At 38.5% G+C, this 16167-nt stretch overlaps 1 protein-coding gene across 1 annotated transcript in view; it reads left to right on the forward strand.

Annotated features, from left to right (window-relative positions):
* The window catches only part of LAMA3 (laminin subunit alpha 3), a 106824-nt gene that overhangs the window by 17981 nt on the left and 72676 nt on the right, over nucleotides 1-16167 (forward strand). The window contains exons 5-12 of the mRNA XM_053962534.1: nucleotides 1194-1364; nucleotides 2394-2491; nucleotides 4008-4123; nucleotides 7105-7223; nucleotides 10999-11089; nucleotides 12067-12198; nucleotides 13563-13625; nucleotides 15851-15985. Of these exons, the coding sequence (XP_053818509.1) occupies nucleotides 1194-1364; nucleotides 2394-2491; nucleotides 4008-4123; nucleotides 7105-7223; nucleotides 10999-11089; nucleotides 12067-12198; nucleotides 13563-13625; nucleotides 15851-15985 (925 nt within the window). The remainder of the gene's footprint in view (nucleotides 1-1193; nucleotides 1365-2393; nucleotides 2492-4007; nucleotides 4124-7104; nucleotides 7224-10998; nucleotides 11090-12066; nucleotides 12199-13562; nucleotides 13626-15850; nucleotides 15986-16167) is intronic.

A 16167-nucleotide genomic window follows, 5' to 3' on the forward strand; every position in this document is an offset into this window, starting at 1 on the left:
CTGTAGAAACAGATATTTGCCATTCAAGATTTAATAGCTGTTAAAAAAAATATATATAAAAGAAAGCTATATTTTTATAATATAATAAAAGTATTTGGGAAACACTGCTTTGATTTTAGCCATTGTTCCTTGTTAGGCAGAACTGTGGCTTGTGTTACTTGAATGAATGTTAAACTCCTGGATGTGCTGATGGCTCCTCCTGGCATTCTGCTCTTATGCCTGATGTTGTTAGAATCCAGATCTGAACTCCTCAAGGCTTATTCAGAGTTTTGAGCAGATTAAAATATTTTTGATATTAAAATAGAACTTATTTGTTAAAGTATCTGTAAAATTTTCCTTATCAGATATTGTAAAGAATAACTTCCACAGAAGAACACTGCTGGTGCCATTCCCTATTACATGCTCTGTGACTTTTCCTGAAGGAATTGTGCTGCAATTGGCACAATCATCATATCCTTGTTATGTGTTTGAGAGTATAGGAGCCATTTGAAAATAGAAATCTGTTATCTGGGTGGTTATAAATAAATTTAAGTTTTTACTGAGGCCTGTACATACAAACTAGGTTTTTCATTCAATAGAGATTCATGACTGCTGAGCTGCTGGCAGCTGTTTCCTTAAAAAATAAAAAAGTATTGGATCCCATGTTTTGGAAGTCAGAGAAACCTGCTTTCATGTGAGGGGATTTTCTAAAGCAACACTGTGTACTTTCTTCCAGAAGACCATTAATATGCTCGCAGGCACTGGACCTGCTAACAATAATATTTTCCAGGAATGTTTATGCCTTGACCCAAAAATAAATGTGCTTTGGGAAAGAGCCAAAATCTGATGTTTTTAATCAGGCTAAACTTCCATTGACACTATCAACTGTTCAAACAATTACTTGCAACTATTCCTATTGTTTTTTTCCTATTGAAATGTACTTTTTGCATGCTATACCTAGTGTTTTCAAAACAGATAGAGGCACTTATTTTTTTCCTATTTGTTATATGGAGAATAAGTATGCAGGAGGCTCCAATGCTAACAACACAATTTTTCCCAATATCCTGACTTTAGTATGAAATGCCTAGTTATTACTGCAAATATGTTCAGAAACAATAGTAAGTTTTTGGATTCTTGTATTAATTCAGCTCTATGCCGCTAATGGCACTTTCAGTTGATATATTTTAACAAGAGTGTGCTTACTTCTTTGTTAGGTTGTAGTATCTTTGGTAAATGGCCGCCCAGGAGCAAAAAACTTCACTTACTCCCCTGGTCTTCAAGAGTTCACAAAGGCAACAAACATCCGCCTCCGTTTTCTCAGAACTAATACTCTTCTTGGACACTTGATATCCAAAGCTCAGCGGGACCCCACTGTTACTCGTCGAGTAAGTGCTGTTGTCACTGAGGTGTAAATACCCAACAGTCATACCCAGCATGTTAGGGACCGAAAAATGGTCTGAATGTTTTAAGTTTGCAACATCCTGACAATGAGATTTGCATTGATCCACCTGGAAATCTCCATATTTTTCTCCAGGTTTGTTTGAGACAAGAAGGTAACTGGGCTAGCATGGTTTTATGGAGGGGCAGTAATGATTAATGATTTTGTAACAGACCTTTTTCATTCCCTGCTTTCTAATATGGAAGGAAGCTGAGTGCATCATGGAAAATTATTCTGAACTATCTCATGCAGAATGGAGCAACTAAAGCTTTTCAACCTTATTTGGCACTATTTTCTGATGTTTACTCACAAAAGATTTTCAGAAAATAGTACCTGAGTTTACAAAGAAGCAGGAATCAAAGGCTGTTCTTGAAAGTTGCTCTCATTCCACAAATCATTTGAGATGATTAGGTGTTTTCAGTGCATTTTGGGCTATCCAAGAGCTTGAAGGCCAGAGTTCCACTCTCATTCAGTGGGTAAATATAAGGAAATACAGGGAACACCACACAGAAATTCATATTCTCACAGAGATTTCAGACTTCATATTGTATTGCTATTTTTAACCTTTTCATTTAAAATGAAGATTTGGTAACAATTGGAGGAAGCCCTGGGGTGAGGCACCACACAAATGTCTGCACTGAAAAACATAAAGCTATTCCAGTTATTTGACAGCACTCCCATCAAGCACCCTTGCTGCCTTAAGTAAATTTTAAGACTTTGCTCACAGGCAGAGATAAATGCAGTAGGCAGTTTACTTGGCAAGCAGCACAGCTTTAGTGTGAGGAACTTCTGATGTTATCCTGGCCATGGGTTGTAGGATAGATGAATGAAATCTCAAGTGTTTTATTTAATTCCTAAAGGAGACTGCAAATTTTTATTGTAGAGACCTTCCAAATCTAGCAAACCTGATGTTGATATTTCTGACACAATACAAGCAAGGAACGATCTGTACATACTTCTTGTGCTTGTTCCACAGTATTACTACAGTATAAAGGACATCAGTATTGGTGGTCGATGTGTTTGCCATGGCCATGCTGAAGTATGTAGTCCAAAGAGTGCTGAAAACCCATACCAGTAAGTAAATGGAGCCTGACATTTATCTGAGAAAAACAATACATGAGTGCTTTCAAGTGACCTTTTCTTATTATAGAATTATGTAGTTTTACAGGGATATTTTTTTCTTTATATTAAAAAAAAAATAGAACCTGCAAGAAAACATTGGGACATAGGTTGGCAAGAAAATATGTCAAGAGTGATTGTATGTGATATATAATAATAGAAAATCTTTAATAAGGTTTTTCATTTTAGTTGAAATACAAATTTGGCAGATTGAATAATTTCTTAGAAACTCATAGTTCTTTGAGTTGAACATCACCTTCTGAGGACGATATCATCAGACCTGAGTTGATATCACCTTCTTACATCAGGAATTAGAAGTCCAACTCAGGAACAAAATCAGTCAACTTCATGGAGATATTGAGCACTATAACTGAGCTCACACAAGATCAAATCGCTTTAGATCATTACTGTAAAAACATAAAAGCAAACTGAATGGAGTATTCCCTTTCCCTGTCAAGTTTGTGACCTCCACGTTGATTTCACAGGGAGTTAGATCAGGCTTCTTGGCTTGCCTGCTACAGGGAAGTAACTATGAATGATCAGCCTGTCTCAAACATATTTTAGAAACCTGCTTTAAACCAGCTGTTGCTCTTATCCATGACGGCATTAAAATAAACTTTTATCAGGACAATCCAATATTTTCAGTTATGTTTTAATGAAGAGTAAGCGGGGGAGATGGGTGCCTTCATTCCACGTGTCTGTCCTGCAGAAAAATAAGTAAAGAAGGTGAGAAATCTATGCAAATAGATGATTATACTGGAAAGTTTTATTGCCCTTGTGTTATTAGACTACATACATAAGAGAAGAATGTTGTAAAAGGCTTCCTGAGTCCTCCTGGGATTCGGTTACTATGCAGGATGGTAAGACCTAGCTCAAGATTAGACCCTGCCCATTAAGTAGGCTATTCAGCTAAATAAATCAAAAACCTTCTTACATTTTGTTGGTGAATAGTGTGCACTATCTTAAAAATAACAAGATCAAGTTATGATCTTGGTTTATTAAAAACACTGATAATATTATTATAAACAAAGCATAATAAAAAAATTATGAAGGCATGCATTTAACGGTGATAAATATTTTGATTACTGTAGGCCAACAAGCTTGAGTCTTGGAATAAAGTTAAAACAAGATACATTCTAAACTGTTGTACATCAACTTGATTTAATAATCTACAATAGTTTCATAATCTAGTCTATGGAATCCAGTTATAAACATTTTCTATAAGTACTGTGTTCTAATAAACTCATAATCACATGATTAAAGTAATCAATCTTGAAGAATTTTAGGAATGTTCCAAAATGTTCTAGTCTTACTGATTGACTCTACATGTGTGGTTTATATCCCATCCTTTCCATACCATATGTAAGTCTTGGACTGCAATAAAATGAAGATAAAACCAATATTTTTAAATTTAAAAACTTTAGAAATAAATTATAAGCCCAGCTTCATTAAGAGGTTTTTATTTCTGTAGTTTTCAGTGTGAATGTCAGCATAACACTTGTGGGGAAACCTGTGATCACTGCTGCCCTGGATATAATCAGAAACAGTGGCAACCTGCAACAGCCGGGAGCACAAACATATGTGAACGTGAGTAGCCAAAAAGATGGTGGGTTAAAAGAGATACAGACAAGAGGGTAGGAATTAGCTGTAGCACACATGTTCATGGAACATCACCAGCATGCTTTAACATCTTTTTTTTCTGTACAGAGAAAATGCTTTCCATACAGGAATAAATAATCAAAAATGCAGTAAATATTATTAATGTTCTTCTTTCTTATTAAACAGTGAAAGTAATAATTTGTGTGAGAATATGACATGAGAAAAGTAGAAGACTTTTTGTAGAACATTGAGTCAACTTTTCCCCCCAGTCATAACTGTCTGCTGACAGACTCTGGGTTTCCAAGCGGAACAGAGACTATTGGCATCTTGTACATCTCCAAAATGTTCCTTTCCATCACCTGGCCTCTTGGTGTTCTGGTGGCAGACAGGTTGCTCGAGGCTGCCACTGCTCACAGGTGCTTGAGCTGCTCTCCCTTCTCAGGCTGAGAGCTGCCCCTCACTGACCGTGTGCCAGTGGCACAGAGGTGTTTGTGGTGGGGAATCCTGGCGATTCCACACTCGTACCTCTTCCCATCATTGTATTTGGGCGTTTGGAGGGCGTTAGCCCTACAGACTGGGTAGTCAAGCTGGAGAAGCCCATTCATTTGCCTTTCTCCCATTTTCCTTGTGTTTTATTCTTAAAGAAAACGATAACACGGACACTCTTTTGGTGATGGGTTTGTACTGTCACACGTGGGTGTTTTGCATCCCCCTGGGTAGAAACCAGGTGGGGTGGTACAGAGCATTGCAATCTCTGTGCACAACCATTTCCTTTGTGTCTGGCCCAATTTATTTTTCTTGTCTGCCTTTCCTGAGAGTAGCATAGCCAGAACAAGCTCTTTAACAGGAGAACCTTCTTTGAAAGCCAAAGAGATGTACCTATATAATTACTCTGAGGAATAAAGAATTGTTTAATTAAAACTGCAGTACTAAGACTTGGGAGGGGGGAAGGAGGTTGTATGTGATTAAAATGTTTGATAGGAGGTAGGCATGTCGGGACACAGTTTTTGAACAATATTTGAAGTCTCATTCAAGTCTCCCTCTTTAAAAGAAAACCATTTTTTGCCAGAAAAGAGACAGACAAAGAGCATAAATAATGTCATGGTTTTTGAAGAATGAATGTACAGAAGATCGCCTACAAGATTCTGAGCCAAAATTACTTCATTTCTAACTACTTCTGAAAAAATAGCCTTTTTAGTATGGATTGCTCCTAGCGGTTTGAGGTGATTTGTTGAGAGCATTTGCCAGGTGCAGGCTTCTTCATCTGGCAGCCAGTAGTGAAGGAATTAAAACAACCTTATTCAGCTTTCCAGAAGCCTGAGGTTCCTTGAGAGAAACTGATTGAAGGAGGTTGGTGGGAGCTTGTAGGGATCAGCCCAACATTTTGCTGTGAGCTTCCCAGTACATATGGATCAGCAAATGGCCCAAAGTGGTGTGAAAAGGTGCTTGATGAGGTAGAAGGGATTTCTATTCCCTTATAAGTGAAAGTGCTGCTACTGTAACCAGAGCAAATTATTTCCCATTGCTGTTAGAAGACATAGCTGAGCTGTAGCTCACAGCTGGTTTGGCCCTAGAGGCAAGAGAGGTTTTATTTGCATTGTAATTATACATATATATATAATATTCTCTTTTTTTCCTTTTCTGACTTAATATCTTGAGCCAACATCTCATTTGTGAGATGTTTTATTTTCTTGAAGAATTTTATGAGTAAGAAAACCCAAAGGTCATTGTAGGCTATTACATCCTGGCCAGGGAACTGAGTCTTGAACCCTGTCCAGTTCTTGTCAGCAGACCATAAGGGAGCCTGATGGCAGGGCACCCCCTCAGCTGTGTGGTTGGTAATTTCTAGGAAAAGGCTTCCTTATCCACAACTCTTCAGATAAAAAGACATAGAGAGAATGCAGAGAATGATCCAGTTTCTCTTCTCTTGTCTGTATGATTATGTAACAAGACATGGAAAATCAGTTGGCCCCGAGTTGTGCTCCCAGTAGTGCCAGGAACTTGGAATGGAGTTTGGAAGGATTACCTCCCATATGCTTCCCTCATCCTGAAGAAGGGACAGAGCCCTTAGCTTCTATAACCCACTGTCTTCCAGAGTATTGTGCCCCCTGGTCCAGATGAAGGGAGGGTTTCCCTAAACATGAAGTAATAGCTTCATCAAGTCATACTTTAGGAATAAACTTAGGAATAACTTTAGGAATTTCCTGGGAAAGTAGTTTCTTGTAATTAAAAGATTATCTAGCACCCAGATGCTTGGGGAAGCATGTTTTTGCTACCTGTGTTCTTTCAAAAATATTCCCATTTGCCTCTCCAGCAAAGAAGGAAGATCAAATCAGAAAAAAAAAAAAAAAAAAAAAAAAAGAGGACATTGAATGAATTTATGGCCCTTTGGTTTATTCTATTTGTTTGTTGTTATGGTTGGTTTCTTCTCAGAATTATATTATAGCCAAGTTTGCTGCTTTATCTGTAGCTACAGCTGAATATGAAAGTTCTTTGGTGTAGGTCTTTTTATTTAAATGTATCTTATCTATAATAATTAATTTTAAATAAAGGTTTAGTGCACATAGCATCAGTTCAGATGTATTTTTGAGACATGGCAAAATAAACATCTGAATATGTTTTTGATAATTTAAAAAAAATTACTGTGGCTATTCTTCTGGAGCTTCCTAGTTCTGCATTTATGCATAATTATATAGTTTTGAGGTGGTACAACTGTTGCCTTCTCTGGTAAGACTAGCTGCACGTTTTCTTCATGTCCACATTACTGTACCATGTTTCTGGTATGAAAATCCAGTTGTTTATAGGTAAGTATGTGCATTTGTGGAGTGTACATACACTCCAGCATGCCTGAGTGTATGTACACATAAAAAAAATCTAATCTACTTTTATACCTCTGCTGGAGGTAAATGCTGGAGATTGCTAAATTCCAGCATTATAAAGAAAGCTGACTTGGAACATTACTTTTTCAGCCTGCAATTGCCATGGACATGCCACAGATTGCTTCTATGATGCTGAAGTTGATCAGCATCGAGCAAGCTTAAACATCTATGGGCATTATGAAGGTGGAGGAGTCTGCATTAACTGCCAGGTAAAAAGGTCATTTTGATCAGTTTAAAAATATGTTCACACCAGTAGTTTTGGGTCTGACAAGTTCAGATAGGCCCATTTGTCTGATGGTGTTACTACTTGTACTCAAAGTGTGGAAAAAGATGCATGAAAATAATTTACCTTGTTCAACATTGCTTGGTAATGTGTAAAACACAAATAAAAATTGTATTTATGCTCAGTCCTGTGTGATCAAAATAAAACTATTTGATCAGCTATAAAAATTCCCTTTCCTGTTGTTACAAACTCTGCCATTTCCCTGCTTAACAGAAGGAAGTAAAATTAACCAAATAAAATGTCAGCTCAGGCCAGCTGGTTCCTTGCTGTGGCAAAACACAGAGGACTTTCTCTCATCAGCAGAAATAAAGGAGGATCTAGACTATACCAAGACAGAAAGTTATAGATATTGGGAAAGCACAGAATCATAGAAGAGCCCTCTGGAATTCTTTTGGACTAGTGGTCCACTCAAACCAAGGCTGGATGCAAAATTATAGCCACTTGCACTGAGAAACATCCAGTTGAATTCTGCACATTTCTGACGATGCTTTGCACGCACTCTGGGCAATCTCTAACAACACTTAATCATACTCCTTTTCAGTAGGAATTTCCCCAGTTGCAGCTTGTGATAGCTGGCTTTTGGGCTTCAGCTGTGCTTACCTGAGAAGAGTTGGTTCTGTCTTTTGTGTAGAGGAAAGATGCCTTAGGTAGAGGAAAACAGCCATTAGGCACCTTCCTCCTCCACACCAACCAAAGTAATTCCCTCAGTTTTCCCTGAAAACTAAGGGGATGAGCTCCCTAACTGTCCTAGAGGCTCCATTGGATTGAATCAAAAGTTGCAAATTTGGAATCAGAGACTTTACACTGTGTCTGTCATAAATGTATAGCATATTCTTGGAAAGAGCAAAAACTTCTTTCGTTCTGATTTTGTTCTACTCCGGCAATGACTATGAGGAAAGATCAAATAAGACTGATAAAGATCCAGTCTTGGTCTGAACTACTTGACCTCCTGAGGTCCCTTACAATCTGAGTCATTCACTGGTTCAGTGATCTCGTGGTTAAATAAATTCAGACTTACTTGGAAGTCTGTCTTCCTTTTGTTATCAAGTCATCTGATGTATGACAAGCAGCTGACCAGAATTTTGCATTGCAGGAAAATTATCATCAATTCTATGTTCCTGTGAAATCTATGCATCATGATTTATGTATTACCATGGTGTGCATTTTAAAATATATCTGTATTTAAGAAAAAAAAAGGCAAATATCCAGTATAGATTATATTTTCTATATTCTTCCCACAATATAATCAGATATTGTCCAAAATATCTGATATCCAAATATCCAGTCAGAAGAGAGTAGTGTTATTACTGACATGAGTAGAAGAAATGTTCTTTGTCTTCCCATTGACATTTCTGTGCAGAACTTTGTTCATGCAGTCCAGTAAGATTTACCATGTTGGTCCTTTCTATCAGCTCTTTGTTCATGAAAGAACATTTCTTTTAATACTGCTTCAAATATAGAAAATAGCAAAATTAGTCTAAATCTACAAATCCTAGTTATGAGACTGATACCAGTTGTTTTAATTAATTTTGTGGAAGTTAGGTTGGATTAAATAATGCGTTTACCATAAATCCAATTATAGCTTTCTCTCTCTCTCTTTTTTTTTTTTTTTTTTTTTTTTTTGTGTTTGGGTTTTTTTGTTTGTTTATTTGTTTTGTTTTGTTTTGTTTTTATTGACAAAGGGCATGAATTATAGTTTACTTTTTCTGTTTGTGTCAGGGGAAAGAAAAGTTTTAGTAATGGATGCCCGAATGAAGAAGTGATATAAATGAAGTGTTGCATACAAAGATAGAATCAGTTTATTTAGAGTAAGGTGACAAAGGAGCTCTGGAAATCACACAATCCTACTCAGAGTAGGTCTAATTAGATAGATTGCTCAGGAACTTGCTCCTCCAAGCTTTGAACACCTCCAAAGATTGGATTGCCACAGCTACTCATAGCAACCTGTTCCAGTGTTTGACTGCCTGCATGACATATTTTGTCCCTACCATCTAATTGAAATTTTCCATGTTCCAATCTGTGTCTGTTGCCTCTCATCCTTTTTCTTTGCACCTCTGGGTCCGTCCCCTCTGTTTTCTCTGATCCTGTAGTTGTAGGTAGCAATAAATTCACTCTTCTCTTCTTAATGCTGAAGAAGCCCAACCATCTTCTTGGATGTCATGTGCTTCAGTCCCTCACCATCTGTGTGGATCTGCCCACAGCTCCTATTGTCGTATCACAGAGGTCCATGAGGTTGATTTGGGAGTATTTTGCCCTGGGTAAACTATGCTGGATATGTCCCATCACCTTCCTGTCCTTTGACTGTTCTAAATTTGTTCACTGCCTCTCCTTCCCCACTGAGGAATGGGCCCCTACCCCCATTAGCTTATCTTTTGCTGCTCCTCTATGCTTGGAATCTTTATTTTTGCACATCACCTTCCTTGCTAGTTTTAACTCTGCTAAGCTTTGCCCTTCTTAACTCCACTTTTGCATATTTGGGTAATGTCTTTGTATTGCCACTAAGTAGCCTGCCCCTGCTTTCACCTTCCATGCACTTTCTTTTTGAGTTTGAGATCAATCAGGAACTCTATCTGTGCTGGCCTTCTGCCATGCTTGCATGTTGGAAAAAACTGTTCTAGTTCTAGTCCATGAGAATCAACTCTCTTGGTCCCCTTTCCCACCCAGGACACTTTCACACAGGATCTTCTCAAGCAGCTCTTTGAGCAAGGACAAATCTGCTTTTCAGAAGCCCAGAACTGTAATTCTGCTGTTTGTCTTGCTTGCTTGTCTTTCCTTCATACATTCAAAATAACTTCTGGATTACTTGCACCCTGCTGCATTGTCCTTCTGGCATCTTCCCAAAGCTCTGTCTGGACTAAGGTCACTGATGTGGCACAGGAGTGAGCAGTGCTGAAGAACTTGCAGAGTCCTGAGTGCTCATGAACTGCTCACCAGTCCATCCAGGAAATGCTGTGTCCCTGCTCAGCCCTGAATTGCAACACCCCCTAAGGAGGAACTAAACAGGGAGTGGGAGCTGGGGGAAATGTTTTGGTTGCTCCAGGGCAGAGCTTCCTGCTCTGGTTCCCTGGCACTTGTGTCTCTGAGCTCATCAGGGTGCCTTATGACCATGATTTACTCAACTTGTACTTGCCATCACTGCTCTCATTCAAATTAGGATTTTTTTTTTTCTGGTGTGCCTAAACCACATATTTATAGAGACATATACTTTTCTAGTGGAAAATCTATTTTGTGCTGGCTGGACTGTTCAGTTTTTGGTTTCTTCTGGTATTGCTGAGCTTAGACACAAGATATTCAGAAAATTAATATGTAGGATAAGAAAAAAATAATGTTGCAGTTTCTTGAACAATATATACATAAGAAAGATATTCTTACAATATATATGTAAGAAAGTAACCTAAAAAGAGATACTTTATGGTATAAAGAGATGTTTTTCCAAAGGGTTTTTTTAATGGGAGGAGGGGTTTATAGTGCTTTAAAGAAAAAATTCAGCTGCTTTATGTGAGAATACCATGACTCAGAACCCTGTCGAGAACAGGTGGTTAAAGAACACTACATGATGATAGATTCTTTATTACAGTCATATTCAATATTTTTCCCCCTCTTAGTTGTATATAGAAACAGTGTAAAGGATGTTATTGTTTCTTAATTCTTCCAAGTTCCTCTCTTTATCTTGTATTATCGTTTTGTTTTATTTTGCACAGCATAACACGGCTGGAAATAACTGTGAGAAGTGTGCAAAAGGTTACTATCGTCCTTACGGTGTTCCAGTGAGAGCTCCTGATGGTTGCATACGTGAGTCTTTCTCTATGGAGTATCTTCTCCTGGTGGCTTGAGGGGTTTGGGCTATAATCAAGGCATAGGATGTGTCTTTTGGGGAGGAAAAATGAAAGAGTGAGCAAAAGATGTTGGAGAAGAGCTACAAATGAATTTCTGTGTTGCCTTAAACCTTTTAAATTATATTCTTCTCAACTCATGTGTCATATGAGCATATTCAGAACAGCAGAAAGATAGAAAATAGGCCATAAAAGGGTTCAGAGGAGATAGGATCGTGGAAACCTGGGATGTTGCTACACACCCCACAGTGAGGAGGATCTCGGGAGCCCTGGGAAGCCATTCTCATCTCCTGTTCTCGTGATCTTGTTTCTCTTAGCTCTCTGGTGTACATGTGAGCTATGCTTTGACCCCTTGGTCACTTGAAAATTTTATTTTATAGCTCAAAAGATCACTGGGGTCACTGCTGTGATCTCATGCAGTGCTCAGCCCATCGACTAATAAGTGATACAATTGGGTAATTACTAATAGAACATTTCAAAAAGAACGGAGTATAGGTAAGAGGAAAGTGTTGGATTACAAAGAGGCTGAAGGAGCCATGTGAGGGGGGTAGGAGGAAACTACAGTTATGTTGTGCTTGGGGATTGAAAGGAGTGGGAAGTCAGCAGGGCTGTGGTCATAGTGTTGCGTGTAGTGTGTAAATGAAAGTGAATAGTGTGGTGCTTAGCCTAGGCTATGGAGAGAGATGAGTGGTTGCCACAGAAAAATTGCTGTGGAGGAACAACATGCGTCTTTTGGAATTAAAAACTCCTAAATGCACATGTGTTTTGCTTTTAAGGGAGGTATTGGTGATATGTAAGTACTTGGGAAATGTTAACTCTTTAAATAATGAGTCATTCACATCTGCAGGTTTGTTGTTACAATGCCATTGTGCACTGCTGTAAAAGGCAAATGGATTCTTTTCCAAAGAGTGTCTAATTGCTGGTACTTTTACTTAGCCTGCAGTTGTAACTTGGAGCATGCAGACGGCTGCGAGGAAGGGTCTGGCCGCTGCTTCTGTAAGCAGAATTTCCAGGGAGACCACTGTGAACGCTGTGCTGATGGATTCTATGGTTATCCATTTTGTGTCTGTAAGTATACAAGTAAAATCGCCTCTTTTTCTGTATTTTAAATGTGCATTGAAGAATTAATGGTTTTCATTGCTCTTGACTTGGTTAAAAAACATCTGGTATTTCAGCTTCACATGTTTATATGTTCTGATAAATCAGTTCTTACAATACTGAAGAGAGTTGGGTTTATTTAACAAAATGATAGTGACTTGAAAAACAGTGATTGCGCTGCATTTTCACAATTCTGAAATCATTTGAGACATCAGGTTTACAGCCTGATGAATGAGTTGTGAACTCACTGAGTTGTGAACTCCAGTCCTAAAGTCCTGAAAAAATTGTTTAAACATGTGTCAGGATTTTTAGGGATAAAGACCACCTGCATAGAGAAATAGAACATGACTGTAATGACAGAGAGGGGAGAAAAAGAGTGTGTGTTCTCCTTGACACCTCCTAGGATTTGGAACTAGCATCTCTGATAAACAGTGCTTTCCCCATAAAAATTTACATATAAAATAACTGAGCAGAAAAGGTAGCATTAGGATTGATGCATAAAAGCTTCCAACTCCATGAAAAGATTGCAGAAATACATCAATGGGATGTTTTGTGCCTTCAGGAAAAAAGACATGTGTTTCTGACAGCTGGCAAAAAGCAAGTGTTGATCTGGGACAAGATCTGAGGTCTGACTAGAAGAGAGGTACCACAACAGAAACACAAGAAGAGGAAAAACAATACAAAACAAAGCAAAAAAAAACCCAAAACATCTCATATATCTTCTTGATTGAAATCTGACATTTTTAAATTAGTTCAGTTCATGTAGATATTGATCTGAGTCCCAATGATGTGTGTAGCTCACTGACTTTGGATCCCATGTCAATGCAAGAAAATTTAAGAATGGGAAAGACAATCTAGAGGACTCTCAAATTAAAGCTCTTAAGATGTACATGTCATAAATAATGGCAGTTTGTGTAGCAGGTGGTAATGCCACACAGAAGGAGATGGACCTTCAGCTGGAAGCAGGAAATGTGAAATAAGTACGAATATCCTTAGATAATTCTCACAATGCTGTCTAGTGTAAGAAAGCTTTCTGTTTAAAAGGATAAGGAGCAGGAAAGCAACCTGGTGGCATTTCCAAATGGTGTCTGGCCTTTCACACTGCTTTTTTGAGACGGGAACCTGGTATCTGAATTGGGAATCAAAAGTGTAATGTCTCTTACCTCTTTCCGAAGAAAAGCTGAAGTTGGTTACTAATCTGAAGTTGGTTACTAGAGTCATATGAATATCATGCTCTTGGTATTGATGGTAGATGAATTCATTGTTTGTCATGATTTTTAATGAAATTAATGTGTTTGTTTCAAATGCTCCTTCTTGGTTCTTTTGTTTTAAAGATATTCCTGTATATCCTTCTACTTCTTCAATTCCAAGTGATGCTGTGGCTGGTGACATAATAGGCAAGTTCTTGGTGGTTTTTCCCCATTTCACTGTTTTTCCTCAACTTGCTATTTTTTACTGTTTCGGTGGTGCCTGCTCTTTTGTAGAATACTAGAATCATTAAGTTGATTTTTAGGTAGCAATTTTGCCTCTGTTGGTATTTATCTTTCAAGAGAACTTTTGTTCTTGCCAAAAGTTCATCATACTGTCACATTTATACCAGACAGTTAGGTGGGCTAGCTCCAGAAAGAGTTATGGATCAAAATAACTTTGGCAAGCCTCTGGCAAATATCTGCAGGAGGAGCTGACCATCTTGTTTGGTGCACTTAAGAACACATCCATCAAGACTTTTTGACATGTACAACTTTCTGACATGACAACCACTGCTTCGTGGTGTAAATCTCTTCCTTGAGGCTAACTGGCCTCTGCCTCTGGACTGTCCTCTCTCACCTGGCAAATTGTATGTTGCCCTTGGCAGTGAAGGACTTTGATTTCTAAGACAGCTTCATGTTTCTTGTTTAGCCTACTGCAAAGGTGCCTGAAATCCATACAATGATTCCCTTGGCAGGCTTATATTTTTTAGCATATGTTATCATTCTGCGCAACGGAGACATCATCACAGCTAGCACTTAATCACTTGCATACATGTAATTCACTTCACCCTGCTACAGCATCCAAAATAATTTCCCTGGTAGGCCTCTGGGCATTCTCTGTTGCATATCCCCTTTTCTCACAAATTTTTAAAAGGAAGAAGAAAAAAATCCAAAGGAAAGTGAATAAATATAACAGGAGAAAACAGATCCTTAGCTCTTTACCATTTCAATGAGCAGCACCTGAATTTGAAGGCATAAGAAAGGCAGCTGCCTCTAAGTGGAAGTTTTAGTAGAAGTTGTAAATTTTTGCTGTCAGACTAAGCACAATTACAGATTGTGGTTTTTCGAGTGAGATTTTGCATGTAAGACTCATACAAATAGGGTATTTTTATTCCAGAGTAATATTTACTAAGTACTGATCTAGTTTTCTCTGCACAATTACAAGGAATTTGGGGATTATCTGAACTCACTTTTTTCCCTTTTCCTTTCCTGTTTTAACTAGAAGGAGGCTGCAAACCAGGGTATTTTGGCCCCCAGTGTCTGTGTAAGTGCCGTAGTTTCTTTGACACTTGGAGCCTGTGCTTCAGGATAAATGCCAACCTTTGGCTTCCAAAGGAAGATAGAACTTTAAGATCATAATACTGCAAATGTTTTCTTTACAAATGTGCTCTTCAGCATGCCAGTGCCACGGTGCAGGAGTGCTGGGCAGTGACTGCGATGGAAGTACCGGGCAGTGCAGATGTCGAGCTGGATTTGCGGGTTTTTCCTGTGATACCTGTGCAGCTGGCTATTTTCAGTACCCCTTCTGCCAGGGTAAGCCAAACATTCTCTTTTGGCAAGCATATCCAAAACACCAAGTTTTATACTGAAGGATGAAGTTATTTTGCCATGGAGATGTATTCATAACAGGCTCTCTCAAAACTCACAAAAGTCAAAGAAGAAAAATGTGATGTGGGGAGATTTTGATCTAAAAATTCCCGTTTCCTTGGTTGCTTTCTGCTGTTTGGTGCAGCTGCCAGACTCTAGTTTGTGTTTGGATTTAGTAACGTTGATTAAACTTAGAATAAACTTGGAAATATTTCTGTTACTTATCCTTGAGATTTTTTAAAAAAAGTTGTGTTTAATATGGGTTTGCAACCTCACTTTGATGCACCAAGCTACCCTATCTAATAAATACTAGAAAACTGACTGGTTTTGAACTTTAATAGCTGTTTCTGTACAGTCTTTTTAGGCTATTTATTGAACACTCCCACCTGAGATTGTAAATCTAAACCATGAATTGTTTTGCTTCAATCCCGTAAGTGATGGAACTACTCTTAATAGTTGGCAAACCACTTGGGATTGATAAATCAGACTCTCAGTGGGACCAGGCCAAATGTAGTGCTTTGTCACTGATAACTGAACTTTGAGCCAGCTTCCTTGCTCCTTCATTAATGTTTTCTTTGTTCCTGAATTGTTACAGATGTGAGCAATCAATAAAAGCAGTTATGAATCCATATAAATCTGATGGGAAAATTGTCATCCTGTTGAGCATCAGGGAGCAGGGAGTTGCTTTTACTCCTCTTTTTTTCAAATGTATTTTTATTTCAAGAAAGATAAAAGAAAAGAGCCAGTACAGAGGCTGCCTCTGAAATATCTTTTCTCATTGGCAGTGTGTGAATGTAACTTGATGGGTACCCAGCCCGAAGTCTGCGATTTTCTTGGGAGGTGCCTTTGTCGCTCAGGGGTCACTGGACTTCAGTGTGACAGCTGCCAGCCTGGCCACCACTCATTCCCTGCCTGTCAAGGTAAGGCTGCTGATTGCACATACAGCATCAAACAGGGCCCTGAAAAGGCTGACAGCAATGCTTTCCAGGACAGCAGCCAGAGCAACGTTCACAGCAGCAAATGGGCAACTCCCTCTTGTACTCTACAGTGAAATCCTCATATATTTTTATTCTCCAATTTCAGGCCTTTTTTTTCCTTTGTG

Source organism: Vidua chalybeata, chromosome 1 (genome assembly GCF_026979565.1).
Source record: "Vidua chalybeata isolate OUT-0048 chromosome 1, bVidCha1 merged haplotype, whole genome shotgun sequence".
NCBI classification, from domain to species: domain Eukaryota; kingdom Metazoa; phylum Chordata; class Aves; order Passeriformes; family Viduidae; genus Vidua; species Vidua chalybeata.